At 44.5% G+C, this 24,750-nt stretch overlaps 2 protein-coding genes across 4 annotated transcripts in view; one reads left to right on the top strand and one right to left on the bottom strand.

Moving 5' to 3' along the window:
- Positions 1-5,308, top strand: part of UBR2 (ubiquitin protein ligase E3 component n-recognin 2) — a 55,985-nt gene extending 50,677 nt beyond the window's left edge. For all 3 annotated transcript variants that reach the window (XM_084261887.1, XM_084261885.1, XM_084261886.1), the window contains exons 44-47: positions 1,035-1,112; positions 1,407-1,577; positions 2,206-2,307; positions 3,030-5,308. In XM_084261887.1, the coding sequence (XP_084118013.1) occupies positions 1,035-1,112; positions 1,407-1,577; positions 2,206-2,307; positions 3,030-3,171 (493 nt within the window). In that variant the 3' untranslated portion in view covers positions 3,172-5,308. The remainder of the gene's footprint in view (positions 1-1,034; positions 1,113-1,406; positions 1,578-2,205; positions 2,308-3,029) is intronic.
- A 9,471-nt stretch (positions 5,309-14,779) lies between these two features.
- Positions 14,780-24,541, bottom strand: PRPH2 (peripherin 2; the record flags this gene model as incomplete). Its single annotated transcript, XM_084262602.1, has 3 exons — positions 14,780-15,016; positions 20,974-21,220; positions 23,961-24,541. 3 exons carry the CDS (start codon positions 24,539-24,541, stop codon positions 14,780-14,782), a joined length of 1,065 nt encoding a protein of 354 aa, XP_084118728.1.
- Between the last annotated feature and the right edge of the window lie 209 nt (positions 24,542-24,750).

Raw genomic sequence — 24,750 nt, 5'->3', positions numbered from 1 at the left:
TTCTGCTTGCGAAGCAATTGTTTTGAATTCAGAACAGATCTAATACGTAGTGGGTATAGAAAAGCTTTTTGGGATTTTTTTTTTCATGAAGGTTGGCTCAAAATAGCGACTGTCAATTATCCAAATAATTTTAAATGTATCTGATATCCACGGTGCTGTCAAATAAATATATAAACACCTGCATTTTGATCTCCTGTGCTAAAGACATAAAGTCAGTGTTTCAACATACATACAATAAGGTTAAGAGATCAAAACAAAAATCAACTGATTCAACTGTTAAATACCAGGCTATTAACAGAACATCTTATACAGTGAAGGTATATGGAATGTGTAATGGATTTCCTGTTATGTGTGATTGTTTGGATTTTTTTCCATGTGTTCCTTTTGCTGTTTAATGGCTCTTCCCAAGATTATGTCGGACTTGACAGTGATTTTTTTTTTGGTTTGTTTTTCTCTGTTGTACATTGCTTCTGTTACAAACCTGTATTTGCATTTCACAGTCTAATATGTACTGTTCCTAGAGTTGAAGGTTATTAAAATACAGCATCTGCAAAAAAAATTACCTTTTAACTGTTAGTTCTAAAGTTACAGGTATTTGTTATTAAATGGGTCCTTTTCATTGTGTGACTATTTCACTCCCTTCAGGATACTGGGTGTCAGGCTATTTTTCAGTCAATATTAATGACAAAAAGAAAGTACAAAGCAAACTGGCAAGGGAGTAGAGCAGATAATGTGGTTAAGCCTGTAGACTTTGCTAAAAGCATCCATAAACACAGATTTTTCTGGCTTTCTTCTGCCTGTGCACTTTCTCAGGTGCATGAAAAATGTAAGTAGGAGAACTGGAGGTGGTCTAGGGGGAAAATGTTGGGGGTTACTTCTTTGTGTGCTGCCATTTTACTCTCTGCATGGCAGAGAAGAGGAAAACGTTAAAAATTTAGTTATTCACAGATGCTGTTTAGATGAGTCAGGAAAACATGAATGAGTTTGAAATGTGTGTTCACTGAAATGTGAGTGGTTAATTTGCTTTATTCTAGCTATGCAAGAGAATCCAACAAATTAATAGACCTTCCGGATGACTACAGCTGCCTCATTAACCAAGCATCCAATTTCTCGTAAGTTGTACAGAGATACAGTGAGGGCTCCTAAAGTCTTTTGCTCCTTTTGATGAGCTGTGAAAGCTTTAACCCAAAAGCCTCAGAAAGGTGCTTGTAAAATCATAATGTTAGTGGCACTCATCGATTGCCATCTCTTCCAGCAAAACTGCCAGGTATTTCAGACAGAAAATTGGCTGGAACTGTGGAACTGTTAGCTGTATAAATGTTTAAAAATACTTCTTGAATCTTTTTACCATCTAGAGTTAATGCATACGGTGGATTATGATTGCTTCTTTTTCTGCTTAACAAAAGGTGTCCGAAATCAGGTGGTGACAAAAGCAGAGCCCCAACATTGTGCCTTGTGTGTGGGACCATGCTGTGTTCTCAGAGTTACTGTTGTCAGACTGAATTAGAGGGAGAAGATGTTGGAGCCTGTACTGCACATACATACAGTTGTGGTTCTGGAGTGGGCATATTCCTTAGGTAAGGAACTCAACACCCCCTGCTTACACTGCTGGGTTAGGTGGTGTGTGTGGGTGAAATGAGTAGCCTATAAATGTGACTGTGGGGGTGGCTTGTCCGGGCGGTGGTTCATCTTCCTTACACCTCGCTATAAGGTTCAGAGGTTGATTCCTTGAAATTAAGATGTCATCCAAAACTTGACTTCCATTTTAAAGTGAAATTGTTTTCTCTGTGTCTTTATTTTCACTCAAGTATTACAGAACAGTGAAGGTAGATACCTTGATTTTGTTGCTGCTGCTGTTGAAAACGTGAACATCCTGTGTCCAAGGAAAGGGTAGATAGAGTCTGTTCTCACCTTGGCAGAGATTAGTGAGAGATGAAATTGTTTTTCTTTGTGGCTGTCTTGTATTTGCTCAGACTGCAAATAATATGATGTGGAAGTACATGGTTTCTAACTGCTACTGAGGAGTTACAACAGGAAGAGACGATGATCTCTAATTTAAAAAACAAAAGTGCCTTTAAAAAAATCTGTCCGTGCAGATGATAAGAGTGAAGGGGGCAGGAACTGGAAGAGCAGGGAATATGGAAAAAATGGGAAACTGTTCACCTAAAAATCAATAGCTAAAATACTCTCTGTGATGCTCTCTAGAGTACGAGAATGCCAGGTGCTATTTTTAGCTGGAAAAACAAAGGGCTGCTTTTATCCACCTCCGTATCTCGATGACTATGGAGAGACAGACCAGGGACTCCGGTAAGTATTTTTACTAATAATCTGTTATGGATAGTTATAGAATTCCTATCTGGTTTGTGAAGTATACTTCCTATGTTACCTTCTTGTTTTAATTACATAGGTAATACTGTCTTTTGACATTACTGTTGTATATAGTATCTTCAAACGTTTTAATGTTACGATGTGGGGTTAGGTTAAAAATACTTAATAGAAGTAAACACTTGAGGTGTAAAAGCTTAAGTCGTCTTAGCATCTGTGAAGCTGCCTAGACAGTAGAAATTTTTATTTATAAATAGTGCATTTATTTGTATAGTCTGTGTTAATTTACTATAAGATGACCTTACTTGATACGGTAGTTCTTTGTTGTAACTCTTGTCTTTGCTTCCTATGAGAATACCGTGGGGACTTGATATTGTTAATGTTTGTTACTTCTGAAACCAGTCTAAACCTTAGCCTGTGAGCTGGTTCAGCATGGGAAGATGCTGAACACTGATGTTCAGACTTGGGTGGGCTGTGCATGAGAATCCCAAGGGTGGGGGACAGGGGATAATGTGGACTAGAGAGGGTTGCACTCCACTTGTCAAAAGAAATCAACAGATACCTTGATAAGACAATACTGATAAATGGTTATCTAAATACTTCAATGTTTTAAGGGGTTATCTAATATTTACAATGTGACACCTGATTGTTTGTGCTTAGTTGCAGTATTTTATTGTTGCTGATCAGTCTTCTCTCCTTTTCAGACGTGGGAATCCCTTACATCTGTGCAAAGAACGATTTAAAAAGATTCAAAAACTCTGGCAACAGCACAGTATCACAGAGGAAATTGGACATGCACAAGAAGCAAATCAAACGCTAGTTGGCATCGATTGGCAGCATTTATAATGGTTATCTGCTGAAGACTGGAACTTAATAAAGATTTTTGTAACTCAGAAAGCTTTTCAAAGGAGGAATTAGGAAAAAAAAGTCTGGGGGTGAGAAAAGCCAAACCCAGTCCCGTTATTTAATCTTTGTATTTCATAAAGATACCAGTTAACATTAATCAAGTAAACTTATTTCTATGTAGGCAAGTTTTATTAGTCATATAATTTGCACTGTGCTTCCTTCACAGACATGTCTTAGGTTATAAACCTGGGCAAATGAACTTGAGTTTCTGATAAAAAAAAAAAAAAAGACTCTTTTTGGAAGTCTGACTGATTTTTCTTATAAACTGCAAGAGAAGATGACTGCTGAAACAGAGACTAGATAGAGCACAACTACGGATTGTGTTTTGCCCCTTGCTAGTAATCTGAGCCGTTTTATTTATTATTCTGCATTTTAATACTTAAGCTGTGTGTACATGCAATGGAATGAAGTAAGGAAGCAACTAATGTAGCAAATGGATGTTTCTGTCTGCATCAGTGGATAATTCACTTCTTCACTTGATGTATCTAAAACGATTTTGTCATTTGTACTCTTGCAGCTTTCTTGCTTCCAGTTTAACTAAAACCCCCTAACACTAGCTTTACAAGTAAAATAATTTAATTTAAAGCTTATTTCCAGAGCGTTGCACTCCTTAGAATTATGTAGTTTGTAATTTGAATTTAGCTGGGAAACACTCTTACTCTCTGTGTGGTTGGTTATTGGTATCCAAGGGTTGACGTTGTGCTTTAGAAGATATTTTAAGAAAATGCCAATACATAAAATGTCATGCAAGCTACTTTTATCTTCATTTGCAGGAGCACAGAGGATGTTTTTTTCATTTTTGGTAACAGTCGACTTTTAAAGTGCAAATCCCATCTTTTTGTTGCAGACAGACAAGCTGAATGGTTTCCTCTGGCTTTGAAGGGCCACAATCACATTGCCCACAGTTTTTGCATTGATTCTTTTTTTTTTTCTGTTGTCCCATTAAGTATATTTTCTTTTTGGCTTGATTTAAAGCTCTGTAAAGATATTTCAATATAGTATATTTTATAAATATATTCTATAACTGCACAGATTTGCACTTGATATGAGGGTGCCTGAAGGCAGTGAGTTTTCTAGTTGTATGTAATTAGACCGCCAAGGTGTCTCTAACTGACATTATGCTTATTGATTTTAAAATAAAATCCATCACCTTTCTCTCTCTTATCTTCTGACAAAGTAGTAAAATCTTAATTTACTTAGTTCTGTTTCTTTAAAAAGCTGTAGTTAAGTCTTACTTTCTGACTACGTCTTCAGCCCAGATAAGCAATCCCTTTACTGTCTGCTGTGTCTTCAGTTACACTTGGTCTGACCGAATTGTTTCTATTTTTACAGACTTAATGCTTCAGAGAAATTTTGTATATTCATGTTGTACAGGACAATTTTTCAAGCATTCAGTTACAGTATTGAGTGAAGATGTGAAATACGAAATAAAGAAACTTGGCCAACGTTGATTTCCTTTTCTTAAAACCAGTACAAACCACTCTTGACTCTACTACCTGTTGTAGTTATGATTTATATACTGCTGTCCCTTTGGTCAAAGACACATGTAGAAGTTGCAGAAAAAAGACATGAATGCTTCATTTCTGCCTCCCCCTACTTAAACTGGTTGATACATCAAGAATTTTCTGTGCATGGTACTCAAAAATCACACTTTGGTGGTGTTACTAGTCCTTTGCAGAGAGTTTTGCTTCCTAAGCCGCAGTTGTGCCGCAGTTTCACATACTGTGTAACCACACTGACAAGCTCCTCTTTCACTGTAAGCACGTAATGTTACAGGGGTGGTTCATACAGAGAGATTTCTCTGTGCAAAGCAAAACGTTGACAGCAAGAAGGTTTGTGTTTGTGGTTTTTCCCCTCTGGGATCAGAGTTGGAGACTGCAGGTTGCTGAAATTATGACCACAGATAATTGCAAAGTACACAGTTTATCTTTCTTTTTGCAAATTTAGTCATTCTTTACTCCAGACTTCTATTTTCTGATTTCGTTTGCCTGTATTTATATTAATGTAGACATATTTATATATATATATAAACATTGTTTCAGTATCAGGGAAATAATCTGTAATAAATTGGCTCTAACTTTAATATTTGCGGGTTACGTGTACAGTCTGCAATGTTGTTACCTGTTTGGGGGGAGGAAAAAACCAACCACCCCTTCTCCCCCTGAAGCCCCCAAAGCAGAAACCCTTACCCCAGCAAACAAAACAAGGCTGAAAGCATCAAGTAAATGCTTTTGCTGTTGACATTAAAGAAGTACTTTGAAAACATTGTTTTCAGAGTCGCGCTGAGCTTGTTCCTTCAAGCGTGTCACCCTGTTAATCACAAGCCAACAGAAATACCTGGATGTGCAACATCTGCAATTCCCCGGCTAAAAGTGTAAGATGATTATATTATTAGTGCCACTTGCTTCAGTCAGCTAAACCTTTCTTGACCTCTGCCAAAAAGTCTAATCGTCCTTTTAAAGGATTGTGAACCTTAACCCCCCATCCCTGTGTGAAATGCAACTTACACGGGTGAAGTTTCCCACTGTGTTTGTACTGCAAGATGACAGGCTGTACTCTTCCCCAGGGTACTACAGGAGGCTCACACTTGGTCTGAGTGTGGCTGCATGGACCTTCTGTCCTTCTGATGTGAAGCCTTACCAGCTCTCAGGCTCCAGCCCTGGCTGCTCTCCTTTGGGGAGCTTAAATTATGTAAGGGATGTTGCGAAGTCCTGTTGCAATCCAACTGGGCATGGGGTCTGCTCCCCTCGGCCCTGGGCTCCCCTTTGCACCTCCTTTCTAGGAATCAGCTCTGCCAAGCAGCAATGGCTCAGTATTTCCACCCCGCTGTTGGGATTAGCAAGTACCTAGTGAAATCTGACAGTGTGCAGTAGTTTGGCTGCACAGGCATCTGCTGTATGGAGAAAGGGCTTTTACAGCAACTTTATTTCGCTAAGAAACAAGAAAGGAGCTGGCCCTTAACCCAAGGGTTGAATGACTTTGTGCACGACCAGCAGGAAGGCCGCCTCTGCTAACAGTGGGAGCTGGTGCATTGATCTCTGGGGGGCTTCTCTCTGTCTCCTGCTCTTTGTATTTCTGTATTGCATCCTGCTCTGCTTTTGGTGAGCCAGGACCTTTCCCTTGCCAATCCCCCATCTTGGGAATGGGATGGTGCTCTCTGTACCTTAACTGACACTAAAAGAAAACGTTCTTAGGAAGGCACCTGCTTCTCTACTGTCAGCTCTTCTGTTCCTCAGCTGCTGACAGTGAGTGTCCCAGAGTCCTGCTTGACCCTGCCTGGAGAAGGTCAGAGGTTTCATGGGAACAAGACTGGGTGCAGTTGTTGTTATCAAGGCTTGCCTTACACAGGAATGCTTCCAGGCACTCAAGGAGGGCAGAGAGCCAGGGGGCCTGCCAACCACACCTCTGTGTGCAGCGCCAGCATGGCACTGCCTGACTGTTTCCTCTGGTTTCCTGGTTCAGGGGTCATGGTGTAAAGGCAGCGTGACAGGCACAGAAACCTTGTTTACCGATGGTGGAAAGTCCACAAGATGAGTTGTTTTTATGGGAGTCTCTGTCCTTACCGTGAATGCCTTTTATTGTTATTTCTCTTGTGAGATTTGAATGTCTAGAAGAATGGGAAGGAGTAGAGTTGACATCCTTTAGGCTACGTTCGAGCAAAGGTGGGAAGAGTCCCACAGTAAGAACATTGCAAACAGGTATTGCTGAGGCCAAAGTCTCCATCATTGTAGTGCCTGTTGAAAGTCATGCGCATGGTGGGTAGCACACCTTACCACTTCTCCATACCTTCTAGTTACCAGGGAGTGGTTTCAACTTGTCAGTGTGTCATTTCTTAGTTTGGAGAACCAGCAACAACTGGTTGAAGGGCATTGCTACCAGCCTGGGATAGCCTGGAGCTGCCTGCTTGGCTGCTGGGAAGGACATCAGCGAGATCTCCTGCTGCAGGCAGCTCTAGAGCATGGAGACATGTCCAGAAGGCATTGGAGTCTCCCTGTCTCTCCTTGCCAGCAGTGCCTATGCAGTTTGGTGCTCCGGAGAGGGAGAAGGGGTTTTATTATTTTCTTTATTTTATTCCAAGGCTAATGATGGTCAGGAGAAATACCAGTTCCTGGATGTGTTTTGGAAGAGTCAGCTCAGTGTCCGATGGCTAACACGGGTGCATCTCTTGTGTAACTGCACTGAGCTTGTTTTGTCACGGTTGTTACTTTTGTCATTGTTATTGTTTACCTCCACCTGCTCAATACCTGTTTCAGGCTGGTACAGGATGTGCTGCAGTGAAGTAGCTCTGGTGTTTACAAAGCAGGGACTGGGACTATGACACACAATGGGTGCTGTTAGGCCTCCTGATGCCGCAGGGTGTGTTTCGATGCCGTTCAGCACACCTTATCACCCGCTGGCCCTAAGAAGCGGCCATGGATTTGTGGCAATAGGTGGAACCCTCTTACTAAAACATCCTCTTGATTCAGCTCGAGGCCTTCTGGAAGGGCACAGTGACTTCATCTTAACTTCACTGTATCTAGCCGTGCACTTACACCCACAGTCAGACGTGTGTGTCCCACTGTTCTGGCCAGGACTGTGCCATGGAGGGCAGGATTGGTGGCTGCTGTGTCCTCTACATCCCCCTTGGTTGGTGATGGTATGCTGGCTTTTCGAAAGGTTTTGGGTTTTTTTTGTACTCACTGGCATTCAGCACTAAACTGCGGTGCCCCGTTTTGTCTCGGTGTCCTGCTGCTTCTGCCACCTCTCCCCCTCTGCTGCCGCCATGCAAACATTAGATGCCCAAATCTTCTGTCTTTATGTTTTGACACAGAGATTTGTCAAACACTCCTCTCTTGGAGAGAAGAGGGAGAGCACAGGGAGTTTCTGCAGCACGACAGGTGTAGGAGCCAAGAAGTGGCAAGTACTGATCTTTGTCTCCATGACAGCAGTGATTAAATGTTACTGTTCCATCAGCTTGTGGATGTGTATTTTCAGAGGCTTTCCAGGCAGCGTGCGCTCGGAGGTGGTAAGTTTTCCAGCTTGTTCTTTGCGTGGGATCCTGGAAGGAAAGCCAAGACCGGCTGGTGACCTCGGGCAGGGTGGGACAGCTGAGGTCAGGTTTGCGATGGCATCTCCACAGGCTGCTGTGGGGTGTTTTGCTGGCTTATAAACCCAGAGTGTTGATTTAAAATCAACCACGTATCTAAGGAATGATGTGTGGAACGTATTTCTGTGCTTGTGGTGCTCTAAGCGCAAGGGTTGTGTTAACAAATCATCGGGGAAAAGGTTACACAAAAATAACGAAGGCAAGGAGATGGGCAATGTGTTCCCTCAAGCGATTCACCGGTGTCCTCTAACCAGAGATGCCTGCGTAGGGGGTAATGTTTGCTCCCCATAGAGACAGCTCCAAGGGGCCTGCGTTCCCTCGTGGTGATTGGATCGGAAGCGCTCGGCTCGAACGTGTGAGTTGGCACCAGGCGCGCTCGAAGGAGGAGAAAAAACTCTGCAGAAACTGTTTGGCATCTGTTTCAGGCTGCTGCTCCCCGCGGGCGGCTCCTCTGTGTGTCTGAGCTCGAACCGTGTCAGGCTTTGCTAATTCGGAAAGGGCCGTAGTAGCCCAAAGCTACTGGTTGTGGGAACTCTGGAGCAAAGCGTTGTGTGTTGTGTGTTCTTTTTCTGTGTACTCAGTGTCAGCGTTCAGCTCCCCTCTGTCCCTGCTCCCAGCTCAAACAGGGTGGAGCTGAAAAGAAAATTTGAGTGGTTTTGGGGGGGGGGTTAAATTTATTTAATGTCGAGCTGAATGCTGTGTGGCAGCAATGTGTGTGGTGCTTAGAGCGTGTGGAAGCACAGGTGTTGGGCTGGGGGGGTAGCTGCTGTTAATTTCAACACGTGTGAGAGACAGAAATAAAACACTGCAGGGTGGGGAGCCCTGCTCCAGGCATGACTGGCGAGGTCCCCACCATTTCCTAGGGCTGTGGGGGTAGGGATCACGGTGGAAGGAGGATGGAAGGAGGATTCTTTCCTGCTCTTGGAGCTTCAGCATCCACCTGTATGTCTTCAGCAGAGGCAGAGACCTAGTTGTGAAATACTTAAGGAGGGTGTGCAGGAACGAGCAGCTTGCCAGGTTGAGTGCCATCTTAAAAAGAGGGAGGAGGCAAACTTGTTTTGCCCCACTGGAGTTGGGGACATGCTGTGGTAGTGATTATTTGAAATCTAGATATGATATACCCTTGGAGGTCTCTTCCTGAGTAAAATCATTCCCTGATAAAATACTTCCTGAAATGAATTTAGTCCACTTTTAACATTGCCTAAGCTCAAGAATGATACACTTAAAATTTTGGGATGAAAACAAGAAATGCGGCTGTGATTTACTTAAAACACGTCTACAGCAACATTACAAAATCAAAGCTACTTCTGCTCTCAATTAATTTATATAATTAATGAACAACTCTTTCATGTGAACTTGTGAATTCACCTCATCTGTCTTTGTATTTTCCCCCTTATTTGTGTCAGTGATCACATGTGTAAATGGGAAAGCTCACAGCCACTTGAAAAAGTGTGTGTTTGAGGCAGAGCTTCACTTTCACCCTCGTAACAAGACTGTCAGTCTGGGGAATCACAGAATGGTCTCGGTTGGAAGGGACCTCAAGGATCATAGAGTTCCCTGCCACAGGCAGGGCCACCAACCTGGATCTAGACAAGGTTCCTCAGGGCTCCATCCAACCTGGCCTTGAACACCCCCAGGGATGGGGCATCCACCACCTCTCTGGGCAGCCTGTTCCAGCACCTCACCACTCTCTATGTAAAAAACTCCCCTCTAATACCTAATCTAAACCTTCCCTCCTTTAGGTTCAAATCATGTGCCTCAGACTTTGCTGCAGGGAGCTGATGGTTTGGTCTCTTCCTTTCATCCCCCTCCCAGATATCATTGTACCTTACTGAGTTTCACATGCTTCAGTGTCCCCATTTCTGATTTGCAGTGCTTGACCCTGTTCTTCCTGGGAACATGATGTAAAAGGTGTGGAGGTGTGGTTGCCTCATTTGCCTGGCACACCTGATCCCCTCACCACCCTTTGCTCTGGAAAAAATTGCTTTGAAAAACTGTGGAAATGTGTGTCTCAGCGAACTTAACAGTTGGCTCAGGCTTATGGACAACTCTTTTTTTTGTAGAAACAGGTTAATCAGGCAACACTTGTTCCATGTGTGTTACTTTAGAAGGGGTCAGTGGGAAGGGAGGTGGGAGCCCTGCTCTGCCCTTCCTCCCATAGCATGTGTGATGAGGAGGCTGCGAAACACAGGCCCGTTCCCCAAGAAGGGTGCTGTGGTGGTGCTGCCCACTACACTGAGCCCCGGGACAGGGTTTCCTCCAGCTTTCACAGCTCTCAAATGTGCTTTGGGTCAAAATTCTTTAATATCTGTAAAATGACAGGGGATCAGCAAACGTAGGCACGCTGAGCCTGTTTCAGTCAATCAGCCAACACTACAGGTCTGATATAATTTACAAAATGGAAAATAAAGAAGAAAGGGTTTCATGTGTGTGTTACTTCAGATGCTGTTGAGAGAATGGCATTCCTGTTACCAGAAATAAACCTGCCTAAGCCCTCGTCTCCCGGCAGGGCGCTGTTATCACATGGCACCATTCTATTTTTCTGGCCTTATCTCTTAATTAACTAATCTCTAATAAAGCTCTTTATTTTTTTTTTTTTTAATAAGCATCTGTGATCCGCCCCCATTTTGTGTTTTATGCATCTTGTGGCAAAGAGCAGTGTTTGGGGTTTGTTTTATCAAGACAAACAAGCCACGTGGAAATAAGTTGCTGGGATCCCTTTTTCTTTACATCAGCCTTGAAAAATCTTCCTTGCCCATTAGCTGGAAGTGCTGGCCAGCCCAATATAGCATTCCCATGCTCTCTGCTAAGCTGCACACATGCATTCGGCCGGTATTATGAAATGTCCAAGCTCGTGTAATGCATGGAGGCTAATCTTATCAATTGTATTAAGGCTACTTAGGAATTAATAGCTTTAAGGAAGCTGTTTATATTTCCTCCTTCAAAGCACTTTCGTGGATGTTCTGTGTCCCTTCAGATAAATGTCACCGGTAAAATAGTGCGCTTTTTGTTACCTCTTGTTTTACAAAATGAATTACAGTTCTTAAAAGTTGGCACTCCAAGGGCTCGGGCTGGCTCCCAGGTCTGGGTACCTGCATTGAAGCCTGTCCTCTGTATGGAAGCACCTAAAAAGAGGCGGCCTGGTTTGTGTGAATTAAGCTCACGTCCTTCTGAAGTGTATTGGTTTGAAAATCAGGGCACGGCTCTGGGAGCTGTTGGGTTGCTGCTGGCAGCTTTGGCTACCTGAGCTTCAGCACCAAAATTCCAACTAACAGCAAGGATTTCTTCTCAATGGCTGTTGCAGGCTAGGTTTGAATGAGGGAAAAAGACTTTAGCCAAAGATCCTGAGGATGCCGGTGGTTTCACTTGTTGAGCGCTTCTAGAAGCTAAGGCCAGTGAAGATGATGTCATCCCTGTGTGCTCCAAGGGGATGCTACTGAAATGGTCGGGCAGATTCTGTTCCTAGGAAGAGGCAAGTGGTTTTAGGGGTTTGTTTGTACATCCTGAGCTTAGCTGGGCATGTAAGAAGAGGAGGGTGTTTTTTCTCTCAGAGCATTGTATAAAGCGTGTGTGTGTGTGGGGGGGGGAAACGTCCCACCTATAGGAACACATGAAACAGGTCCAAAAAATGAATTCAGAAACAAAAAGTCAGCAGCAATGCAAATGAAAGAAACGTGTATTAAATTGTATGTATTTAAACATTTTCTTTAAAGAGTTCTTTACTTGCAGTATAATTTTTAATACCTAAATTTACATTTGCAGGCAGCAGAAATATCTTTAACTAGAACAGCGTTTGCATTGTCACAAGAAAGTATATTTAAGACTGGACGAATGATATATTACATGTAATATTTTACAAAGCAGTCGTGTTACAATCTTCTTGTAATCATAAGAGGTTACAAAGACCTTCATTAACTGGGAGGCTTTATTTTCAACAGCATTAGCAGATAAGCTCTTTGTTCTTATTTGTATGAAACCCCCAATTCCAGTCCTGGTTTTTACAGACCCAATTAGATGCTGTCTCTATCTGCCTAATACTGTGACACCTCAGCTCTGGGAACTGGCTTCTCCAGTGTGGTGTTGAAAGAAGAATTGGACAATTCTTTGTGTCATGCTAGCAACAAACGGGGGATAAAAAAAAAAAAAAGACTACAAATAATTGGAGATTCCTGTCTAAAGCAATTGGCCTAAGTCAGATTTCTAGGGCAGTAAATTACATCTCGATCTCTCTGAAAAATCAGATGTCTAGTCAAGGAACTGGTGTAGATCACAGCACACCAAAGCCTCACAAGGAAAATCTGTAATTAATCCTTGTAATGCAGCTCCTATCCTTGTGTGACTCCCCCCAAAAAGCTCTTCTCTGATATATGTGACCACATCATGCACCATCCATGATCCTGTTGCTCTCTAACAGACCAGCTGAGAAGACCAGCTGGTCACAGCGATGCCTTACTGAGAAGGAAGGAGTTGGCCTGGTTTGTATGGTTCTGCCATGCAGGGTATCCCTCAGCAAAGCAGTAGATGATAGGCTGTGGTGAATAGCAAGTTGGCTTTTATGTTGGTTCCCCTTTTCCTAGTCAGTCTTAACACACAAAAGAACAGTGTTGACTCTTTCATTCGTTGTTGTAACTGCAGTGAAAAGCTTTGACCGGCTTTGAAAAAGTGAAAGGATGCCACAAGTACCTGTCAGAACCCAACCTTCTGTGCAGAGGGCCTGAAACAGCCTGGCCACTGATGTAGAGACCACATCTAGCTGTACAGACATGTCCCTCCTTGTCTGGCTGTGACCCGCTCTGTCCATCCCAGCAGGGGTTTGAACAACAGCTGGAGGAGCTGAGTGCTGCTGGGACAAGCACAGGAGTGATTATCAATGAAAGCTAACGGGCTCTGCCATGATTGGGCAGCTGCAAACACAGCTTTGTTTGAAGAGGGGCCACCGGCCAGGTGGAAGGGACCTGCTGAGAAAACTCTCCCCAGTATGCTGCAGGGAAGTAGAGGTTTTGCTTGGCTGGGGTATAGGTAAGCGTGGTGCCTGGCTTGTAGCTGAGGGGCTGAGGTGCCTGCAGTTGTTTGGGCAGGGTGCTGGGGTTTGCCCTCTCTGGTTTCTATCCCTGTAGCTGGATTTATCTGGCAGCTGTGGGTAAACTCAAGATGACACTCTGCTCCCTTACTAGAGCCCGCGCACCGCAGCAGACCCTCCACGTCCCCTCCCAGCTTTGTGTGGGAGAATAAGGACCGCCAGCTGTGATGGTAGGTTTGGAGGGATGCAGCGTATGCAAGACCTCTCTGACTTCAAGGATAGAATGAAGGGCACCCTATCACTGGGAAGGAAAAATAAAGCTTGCTAATAATTTGGGGCTGATTTCCCTGGCCTCAAAGTCTGAGGCTTGAAATGCTGGCCAACCAACAGTATCCATTTGCTAGGACCCTGGAAAACATTAAAGTGTTAGTTCTAAGTAGCCATAAGTAGCCTTTTTTTTTTTTTGGCTTTTATTTTTTGTCTTTTTTTTTTCTTTTTTTAAACTTATTTTAAAAATAGTTGAGCTTGAATGTTCTGGAGCAAACTCTGAGATTACATAATTTTTAAAGTGTCCAGAATAACCATAACTGGCACACACTCATAGCATTGATTCCACTCTTCTAGTAGAGGAATCTTCTAAGCTCCGCTTGTTCAAACACAAGGGGAAGAATAAATCTATGATACGCTCATTCAAGATGTACTGACTGGAAAAAAAACCCCATCCCTGAGCAACAAAACTCAGATCTTACCTTAGTGTTTCTTTCATGACCCTTGTGCTGTTTCATTAAATTACAGTTTTTGCTTGGTACATAAATCCTCAGCGTAAATTTGCATTTTGTTCTATGTATGTCTCAAGAATACAGCAGAAAATACCTTTGCTTAGCACATAAACAAAAAAAAAATCACATTATATGAGAAGTTTGTCAAAATACCTGCATACTAAGTTATATACAATTCTGGAATTCCCTCTTCCTTTGACTTCTAGCATGTTACTCCCCAGAAAACCAATCTGTTTGTCCTTAAAAGTTGAAATACATGAAGTACGCTGATAAAACAACTTGAGAAGAAAAATTAACTTTCGAAATTCCATTTTTAGTTTCAATAGGAGATGGAATGGATCACCGTGTGATGCTAGTGAGGGGTTTTTTGTGTGGTTTATGTGTTGTTTCTTTAGCTACCTGTCCCTGATAAGGGACCACGTAAATGTTGCAAGTCCTAGTGGGGTCACCTCCCCCAGAAGTTATGAATATGGTGTACTCACATCGTGGATAAATGGGTTATCCCAAGGTGCCCTATGCTGCATACTCCCATGTATAAAACCAAAAAAGCATGAGTAGAAATGCGTATTCTGGTGGCTGATACATAGCTCTTAAAACATAGATATTCACAATTCTCAGGTGTTTTTATTCCTCTCTGATAAAAAGTCCACATCAATTAGAAACTCAACTGACCGTTGCGATGGCTGGAGTCTTCCCACCTTCCTCTCCTCCGGCCCCTTCGGCATCTGCTTCCACTTGATTGAACTTACCGATCTTTTTCAAATTCTCCAGCGCAGACTTCAAGGTGTCCTTCAGGCTGTTCTCTAGGATCCAGCCTTCGCTTTCACACTCAGGGTCTTCAGGATTTGGGATGCTTTCTAGAGAGGTGTGCAGGAGGCGCAAGCCAACCATCACGGACATCTGTGCCATGCAACAGGAAAGACAGAGAGCGTCAGGCAAGCCTCTGTGCCCTCACTCCTGTCCTTGCCGCCCTACCAGCATCCCAGGCTGGTGGGTGTGAACAAACCCCCCGAGGGCACCACCTACATCTGAAGGAATCTGCTACCCACATGAGGAGATCTTGAGCGGCCTTCCCCTTTGGATGGCCAGGAGAGGTGACGGGGAGCTGACAGCTGTAAACTGCTCCCTCACAAGTAGGAATGGAGAGGGTGGAGGTCTGAAATCACTGAGTGCCTTGAGAAGAGGAATAGTTGATAAGCCATGGGTGGCTGCATCAACTTCTGAAGGAAGCACAGGCACTGGCTGCTGCTCAATGGCAGCTTTGTGTGGCCATGTGCACAAGGGGGCTTTCCATGGACCCTGTCACAGGGTAGATGCCTCCTGAGGGGTTTTAATGAAACATCTGCTCCTTATGCACTAGATGTACATAAAGCTGTTTATATCTGCAACAACATGCTCTGCCACCAGCCGCTTTAATGCTCAATATTTGTACTTCATATTGACCTTAATATGTTTGGCAAGAATATTAATCAGCTCAAGGAGATATCAATGAATCAGCATCTGAGCAGAGCAGCAGATTTGGACCATTGGCTTGTCTACTTCAAATTCTGGGTTTGATTTTATATGGATGTGTGCAAGTAAGGAAACCAAGGCAGAAGGTGGTCTGTCTCTCTCACTGGTTCCATCTAAATCAGATTTCTATTTCTGATAAAATACTTCCTGGTCCCAGCTATACTGTGCTGGTGTAACACCCCTGATGCTAGCACACACCCCAAACCTGACTCCAGAGATGATGTTTTCAGCCAGTCTCCTGCCTTCTGACACCACTGAGAAAATCTGACTTCCACTGTTGTGGTGTTTAGGAATAAAAGTGATTGATCTGTGAAGTAGAGAAAGAAAGAAAAGGCAGGGCCCAGAAAAGCCGCCTTGATGAGGTGGCAAAGCAGGGGGTCAGGATGGGGCAGCAGTAAGACTAGTTTAGTCTTTCATGTGCTAGGTACAGCTAAGACTGAGACCACTTATTGTTGGTAATAACCTCACAGGACTTGTTCTATAAGGGAAGGGTGATGCCTCTGTGATACTATTCAAATTCCCAAGGAAGTGATTACCTCTGCTCTTCCTAAACCCTGATGGATAAAGAGGTTGGCATCCCCCTGTGTTGCCTACCTGGTAGCAGAGCTGAGGCCCATGGAAAGGTGCCCTGGACAAGGTGGTGCTCTCTGTTGGGGCTTTTGAACTAGAAGTGGAGGAAGCTTTCGAACTGTCATGGATGGTTACAGTGTTGGGTAGCTGGGCAGGTTTGAAGTTGGGATTCAGCCACATAACACGGCCAATTTCAAAATTCACATCTGTCTTCGGGACTAGTTGGACACTGCTCAAGCACATGCTTCTATGGGCTCTTCATTAGTCTATCTACCCTGGTCATTCTGCTTGTCTACAATCAGTATCTCCAAACTTCTAGAAGACTAAAGGGTAACCCTTGGTTATCTTCACCATTTTCAGATGTTGATGTTTCTCTGCCTTCACTCAAGACCAGAAAGGGTCAAACAAACAAGCTTCATCTAATATTTCCATATCTAAAAGGCAAGCTTTCAGCCTGTTCAACATAGGGACACACAAATCGCGAAACCTTCATCCTCAAAGAAGGATCTAATGGTCCTGAATTTAGAAGTAGTCTCATTTTGCTGTGAATCTACTCAATACTGTGATGACTTAAATCAGTTGAAACACTCTTTTATAAAGGCCACAAGAAATGACAAATCACATCACACTAGTCTTGAGGTTTAAAGTTTGACTTCCTTTTGATCTGAGCCCCAGTTTTGCTGCTCTCACTCATGGGACTAATCTTTCCTATTAATGGCTGTTGCAAGTAAAGGTTAATAGGACTGGACCCAAAGGGTGGTCTCCATGTTGCTCTCTACTTTTGCTACCTCACTGTCTGTTAGCAGCTTGCTTTCTTTTTGTGACTGACCTACTACATCCCACTACCTGACAGCAAAGTTAGCTGTACTTACAGGCTTCCTGAATGGCTCTAAGTCGCTAAACATGGTTGTGCTTTAAAAAAGGATGGTATTTGTGCAGATGGGAAGGGCTGACCTGCCCTCGGATGAGATTCTGTGATATTTGCTCTCAGTTGAAGACTTTAGCTTCTTAAAAATCTTGCTCAGAAAGACTTTGGGTCCTAAAAGCAGCATAAAATGTTTGGGCTCTTGACACCTCTTGGCCACCATCTTGGCCTTCTCTGCCAGATGAGAAGAGAGTCCAGGACATTGGAGACAACTATGTGATAAATTGGTCTCTCTCCTATATGATAGCAGAGACCCTTGGACCATCAGTTTTTCTGAAGTAACTTCTGTGACAGAAACCTCATAAATTTCAAAAAGGAGAAGTGGAAAGTCCCACACAAAGGAAGGAACAAACCCTTGTGTCAGTATGTGCTGGGTGGTGACTGGCCAGGAGCGGTGAAGGGCCTGGGAGTCCTCCTGGGTGACAAGTTGAACATGAGCCAGCAACGTGCCCCTGCACCAAAGAAGACTGTCCTGGCAAAAAATGGTATCATGGGCTGCATTAGACAAAGCACTGGCAGCAGAAGGAGGGAGGGGACCCTTCTCCTCTACTTGGCACTGGTGAGGCCACAGCTGGCATGCTGTTTCCACCACTGGGCTCCTCAGTACAAGAGAGATATGGGTGTACTGGAAAGAGTTGAACAAAAGATGACTGAGATGCTGAAGGCACTGAAGCATCTCGCCTGTGAGGAGAGGCTGAGCAAGCTGGGAATGTTCAGCCTGGAGAAAAGAAGGCTCAGGGGAGTTGTATCAATGTATACAAATACCTGCTTAATCCACCAGGGAAGGCCTGGGCACCAGGGTCCCAAAGCTACCCCAGTCTTGCTGAGTGACTATTTTCCTGGCCAAAGCACAAACTGATGTGAAGACTCTTGACATTTTACAGCAAATTTAAAGTGACAGAAAGAACAAGGCCACAGTGTTTCTCCAGCACTACATATAGGCAGGCTGGGCCAGTGCATCCCCCTGCACTGCAGCAGGCTCAGCCCCTCAATCCGTGCTAGCAGAGCAAACTGGGCCCTTCTGGAGGGTCCCTGCTGCCTGTGGGCTGGCTCTGCAGATTATCCAGAGTTCAGTCCTGGTGTTCAACCCATCAGAGAGCTTACTCGCCAGCATGGGATGTGCAAAGCACTTCCTGCTTGCGTTTCATTCTTCCCTGGTTTCCCACCTCCTGGAGCTCGGCGCTGGGCTCCTTCCGTGGCACCACATGCAAGATGAATCTCAAGGTCTTGGCCACCGCAGTAGCTGCGACCTATCAAGAGCCACGTGCTCATACAGGTAAAGGACCTGGAGCATCTCAGGAAACAGCTACTGCCCTCCCTTCCTTTTGAAACGCTCTCCTCGGGGCACCCTCGAGCCCTGCATTTCCTCTTCCCTGCCTGGGGCAGGTCAAGTAGACAGCCTGGCTTGCTCTACTTGACCTTCTGCAATGAAGCCCATCTGTTTGCCAGGGTTTAGCCTGAGGCGGCTTAGCTAGAGCAGGGTGTGATCTTTTTTTGTCACCCTCATGACCCGTTGTAGCTCCTGGGCAGCCTACAGCTTTTGCTGGAACAAGCAGCCTGCAGATAATAACATATTTCCAGAAAATATGACAGGCTACGTGGGTTTTATTTGCCAATAGAAGGCTTGATACTTCACAATAGCTTCATTCTTACTTGCCCCTAATAAAGAAACGTTAAACCTAAATGTCCTTCCCTGAGGCCCCTACACTACACCTGTTTGGCACGTTATGTTTTTCTACACCTCAAAGTAATAGCTGTGATTAGTGCTTCCCTCTGTCCTCTGTCCCCCTTCCCACACCTCAATACCACCAACCCAGCTGGAAGAGTCCTCCACTGGCCCCAGGGGGGCTTTGCTGGGGAGGTCCTGTGTCCGTGCTGCTGGCCTGATCTTCCAGCAGCTCCAAAACAAACCACAATGCCCCTTTTCTTCGCCCTTCTCCGTAACTTCTCAGTGAGCCGGTCACAGGGAAAATGAGCAGCGCGGAGTCAGCACGTTAACCGCCCGCTGGGCCGCACCCTGGTCAGTCTGACATCTTGCCTTGGCCGGGAGTCGGGACCTCTGCTGCACTCCTTTGCAGTATAAAAATGTTTCCTACCCAGACTGGGATTTAAAAAATGTGGTTATATTACAGGGGGGGGCTAAATTAACGTCTGCTTCCTCCTTTGATTCCTCCCTGTCAACGTTTGCCTTAAAAGCAGAGGTAGCGTGAGACCCAAATCTGGGCCCTTTGTGGTAGAATATTGGGCAACTCATAAATATTCAGGAGGGCAAATTAATGTAAGCCGGGATTGTGACATATCTGTAAAGCTTTGCCCCAAGAGTCCTCTGACTGCCGGAAAAAAGCCACCCCCTCACCTTACATTTTGAAAAAGAAGGAGAAAAAAAGAGAAGGTTGGATTTCTCACTACACCACGGGTCAAAAAAGCCACACGGGTGCACTTTGAACAGTTAGAAATAAACTGCTGCTTTTTTATAGCTGCTATTAATGTTAATGTGTCACTGTCATTAATCTCCTACAAGGCAGCAGAGGTATGCTACATGACATTTTGCAGCTGGTGTTGGTATTTCTGTGCATTTTTCCCCTGAGTTTTTGAATTCCTGTCTGATTTTCATAACACAGCCGAAATTCCCCCTCTCTTCAAGCTCTCTCCATTAGAATCCAGGCTGAGACATAAGCTTGTCTTTCTTTTCTTACAGAAGCAGCAGTGCTGGGAGGAGGCAGTATGCCTCTCAGCTGCACTGAGCAGTTATGTTTAAAATAACACAACATCAAGTAACTTTAGGATTTATTTTTTCCCCCCAGCTCACGGATTATTTGTGTAGCTCTTTATTTTCTAAAAAGTGTCTTCATTCCTGGAAGGGTGTAGGCCAGTGCTCATATCAAAATATAATGTGTCTCTTTTTTTTTAAAGATGCATTTATCTAAATTTTTTAGAAGCCACCTGAGCCATTTCACACAGGCAATGCCATCTGCAGCAGCCACTTCAAGGGTTTAGAAAGGGTCCACGAAGCACAGTGAGCTGCACCCTGCCTGTTTGCCATCCGGTCCTGCCCTACCTCCACATCCAGCACCTCACACGCCAGCCCACGTGCCGCCGCCTGCCCACGCTCCCTGAGCATTAGTATGGACTAAACACCCCGGTGAGAAACCTGGGCACCTCCCAGGGGCAGATGGACATCTCTTCCTCACACCGACCGAACAGTGCTTTAGCCAAAAAGCTGCACTTGGGGTTACGGTGCCCACACACATCTGCACTGGGCAGCACTGGCACCTGTTTGTATGTGCAGGGGGCGGTTCAGGAAGCAGAACAGAATAAAATGAATCCATCTGCTCCACCTAAACTGCTTCTCATGGCCATAACCATTGGAGGAGCTGATGAAGGACCTTAAACCAAACGCTGCCCTCAAGCTGCACTCTGTGCATGGCTTGAGGTCTCGTTTTCTCAGCACATAAACTCCCTCATTGCACTCCCTGTCCCACTAACGGTGTGTAAAAGTAATGCATCTGGGGGGCTGAGCCCTCCTGTGCTCCTTCCTGCCTAGCACCCTGCATCTGCCACAAAATCAGCCCCTTTCTCCCCCTTGCTGTGGAATACTTGATGCTTTGGCCCCTTGTTTTGAAGGTGGGGGGGGGTGTGTCTTCAATCTAACCCTCACCCCATACCTCCCAGCTTTGCCTCCAGCCTGAGACCTTTCAGGCCTTATGCAGATGTTCACCATTAGACCTTTTGTCAGCTGAAGAACAGCAGTGGACAGTTTAGATTTGATCTAAAAGGTCCACACCAAAAAATGTTCTGCCCCTCCGGAGCTGGTGCTTCAGCAAAGCGGAGCTGAGGAGAGGAGGGTTACCTCAAAAAGCCAGACGAGGAGGACGACAGCGCCCATGGAGCTCATCATGCTGCTGTAGTAGTGCAGGAGGGCTTCCCGGCAGCCACGGCGCCAGAGGTTCAGCTCCTCCGTTTGGTAGTCGTAGCTGTAGTGAGCAGAGTTGTTGGTGACCTGGTACTGGATGCAGGGTCTCGGGGAGCTGGGGTTGCAGCAGCTGAAAGGGACGCCGTCCACCAAGTACCTTCCATCCACATTGCTCTTGATCCGACTATGGGCAAGGGCAGAAGAAAGCATGAGCAACACACACACACACACACACATACACATACAAACACACACACATACAAACACACACACACACACATACACACAAACACACACAGAGTAGAGCAAACTTGCACGAGAAGGGAAAGCTAAAGCAATGCAGACGTTCCAGGGTGCTTCCTGGCCATGCCATTTCTTCGCATTCCCAGTTCATGCAGCGGTGTTTGTTCTGTGTGTGTTTCCTCTCTAAAATTCTCTCCTATATCAAGGCTACACTGAGTCTATAATTAACTCTCCATGATGGAAATGCGCCCTCTTGGGTCACTTCTTCAAAGAAATTAATTTTAAATAAAAGTAAATGGTGGCAGAGAGAGATTTCAGGAGGGGCAGTCAAAAAAGAGTACTCAGCATAGTTAGGGCAGAAGGGAGATGTCGGAGGTGTCCTGAGCTTGAAAAAGGACCCACAACAGCCTTAGGACCCACCATATCCAGCTAGACCAGCAAATCTGGTCCAGCAAGCCTGATAGCTTCTCTTTGATGATAATAGCTCAAGGAAGGGGTCATGCATTTATTTCTGGCTTGGGAAGGCAGACAGTATTTAGAACACGAAATATGCTTCAGCAGAAAGGTGTTGGAAAGTTTCTGAAGGATCTCCCCAGCCACTCTCCATCTGAGACTGTGGTTGGTCTCCATAAACAGACATTTAGTCTGGTGCCCTACGAGACGTTTAGATGACAGAGACTTAGAGGAAGGATTGTTCTTCTGGCACTGCAGAAGATGACTATAATAAAAGGACTGCAGCTCTAACAAATGGCACTGTGCATAGAAAATGACAGAATGGAGAGCCCCAGCCATCTAGAGAGCTGAAAAAAAAAAACAACCCAAAAACTGAGAGTTGCTTGTAGCTTTCTCTGTGGATATTTTAAAGTTGTGTCACAGAGAGAGGTGATTGCAACAGCCTGGTGAAGCAAAATTCCACTTTGCAGTCACGACCTAAATACATCTGAACACCACATACAGTTTGGGATTTATCTCTAGATATAAAGCATGCTCTGCCTTGGGTCTAATTCCCACCAAGGTGGAAATGCTCCTCCAGCTCCAGAGAGATTGGATCAGGCCTTCATTTTACAAATAATATAAAAATCCCATTGCAGGGGAGGGACTCTCACCTTCCCTGGAATTTAGAACTTTGCTATTGGCTTCAAAGGGTCCAGAATATCCCACCGTGTGAGCAGAGATTGCATACCACCACATAGTTCAAAACTCAAATTCACTCATAAACATCCACTTGTGGGATTTTAATGGCCTATTTCTTGCCTTAGTAGCAGCAAAGAAATTGCTCTGAGTCTCAGGCCCAAACAAGACAGTGTTTATTAAGGACAATATAACCTTGCTTTCCCGTTGTGCTTTGCCCTTCCACTGCTGGATTAAGTTACAGCTCCCAAATCTCCATATAATACTGGCAAGGTGAACTTGTTACATTTTCAAGTAGTTATTTATACCCTTGGGCATACCTTTGCAACGCAAACACCCCCTCATTCAACAATGGGTGCATTTACTGTCACCAAGCAGTGCAATGGGTAAAGCCTGTAACGTTTCCCACTACGAAGGCCTAATTCCTAACTAACTGCAAAAAGGACCCGACAACCCACAGAGTCAAATCCATACACAGGGACACACAGGAGTGAAACGCTGCTTACATGGTCAGGCAGTATATTTAAAGGGCAGATTGCTTCCAGTCTACAAGGCCTTACGTGCAACCCCAGAGCATCAACGTTTACAAGGGACGTCTCTAAAGGACTCCAAATAACCAAATTCCCAACAATTGTTTAAAGGGTTGTGGGTATTTATGCTCAATGCTCGTTTTTTTCATTTCAAAAGTTCACTTGCTCTTATGCCGGTTTTTAAACCGCGCTTAGTGTGCCTAACCTGATTGTGAGATTACCGCCTCTTTGGACACTGACATCAGAGCCATTAAGGTGTTTCTGGTCAACAGTCTGTTCAGGTTTGCACAGGGGAAACTAGCGCTGTTTTCATGTGAGGTTTCCACATCTGTATCTATCCCTCGAACATGCTTGTATGCAGGAGAGAATTTAAAATGCATTTGGCTACAAGGGGCACTGTGTAAAGCCAGGGAGTCAGTGGGTGTCGACAGCTCAATATTGTCACAGTCCCGAAGAAGTCCCCCACTGAGGGAATGTGAAATTAAAATCCCACATCTTAAGGATTTAAAACACATACAGGAGTTATCAGTAAACCGTTACTGTTTCTATATCTTCCCATGAGATTGATTAGTAGCCAATATCCAAAGTGGGGCTTTAAAAGTGGCGTTGGCAGTATCTATCCAGGGAAGTCTTTTTTTTGGAAGTCGCACTGAAATCTGCTTTAGAAAAAGCAAAATTCCAATACTTCCCCGTTGATTTTGGGAGTGGGTCTGTGTGGAGTAGTAAACGGGTTTATAAAGAGGTAAAAGACATCCAAAATAGTATTTTTAGCTTGTTTACATGGCACTGAGAAATGTATTCTGGTCCTTCGTATTTTATATTCTGGATAACATTGGAGGAATTTGTCAGGGGAAGAGCAATCTAGCTGAACATCTGGGATGCTTATTGAGCAAGAGCAGAGAAAATACCCTTTCCATGCAAAGCCCTCTCCAGACAGCACCTGTTGTGATGTTCATTTCTTTAATACAATACTGATCAAAGAACTATACTGCATGATAAAAACCCCACAAAGTCACTTACTCTTTCACTTCTTTGGAGCTGAAGTCCAGGTATCTGTTGCTGATCCACTGGATTTCGAACCAATCTTTGAAGCCATTGTTCCCACAGCATTTGAACTCAATTTGGAGCATGTCGATGGTCTTCTTCATGAAGCATCTTCCCGGGGTGTCTGTGTCCCGGTAGAACTTCATGCCGTTCTTGAGCCCCTGGGCCAGTGTGCTGTCCAGAGAGCCCCGCATGAGAAAGCAAATCAGAGCAACGAAAAAAATTAGTATGTTAAAGAAGAAACATAGTGCCAGGTAAGGTTTCAGCAAAGGCTTCCACCTGGCAAATTTAGCGGGATCCAGAGAATCGTAACAAATTTTTCCAGCAAAACCATTGAAGGCGCAGGATAATATACCCATCAGTATCAAAGAATTGGGCACAAAGTGGCTTTCAGAATTGTCCATCACTTCGCTTCGCTTCCGGAGTTCAATTTTGAGGAACAACCCCATGCTAAAAACAAGGATTCCGGCAAACACTGAAAACCAGTTCATGAGCCATAGTCCCTGCGCTAGTTTTACCCGTTTCTTCTGGTTGAATTTGACTTTCAGCAGTGCCATCTTCGCAACGTGAGATGTGGGAAGGTTTTGCAGCCTGCACCCCTCTTCTCGGTGTAAGCGACTCGAGGAAGAACCATTCAGGCGTTGGAAGAAACCCCGAACGGCACGGTGGGAAGCGGGACACTGCACGGTCCTTCCATCTTAAGCTCCCCTGGTTAGGACTCAAGCAAGTAAAATGTTCAAAGATCCAAATTAACAGTTTCACATTA

Source organism: Gallinula chloropus (assembly GCF_964237585.1).
Source record: "Gallinula chloropus genome assembly, chromosome: 3".
Taxonomy (NCBI): domain Eukaryota; kingdom Metazoa; phylum Chordata; class Aves; order Gruiformes; family Rallidae; genus Gallinula; species Gallinula chloropus.
This window is presented reverse-complemented; position numbering and strand designations above follow the sequence as displayed.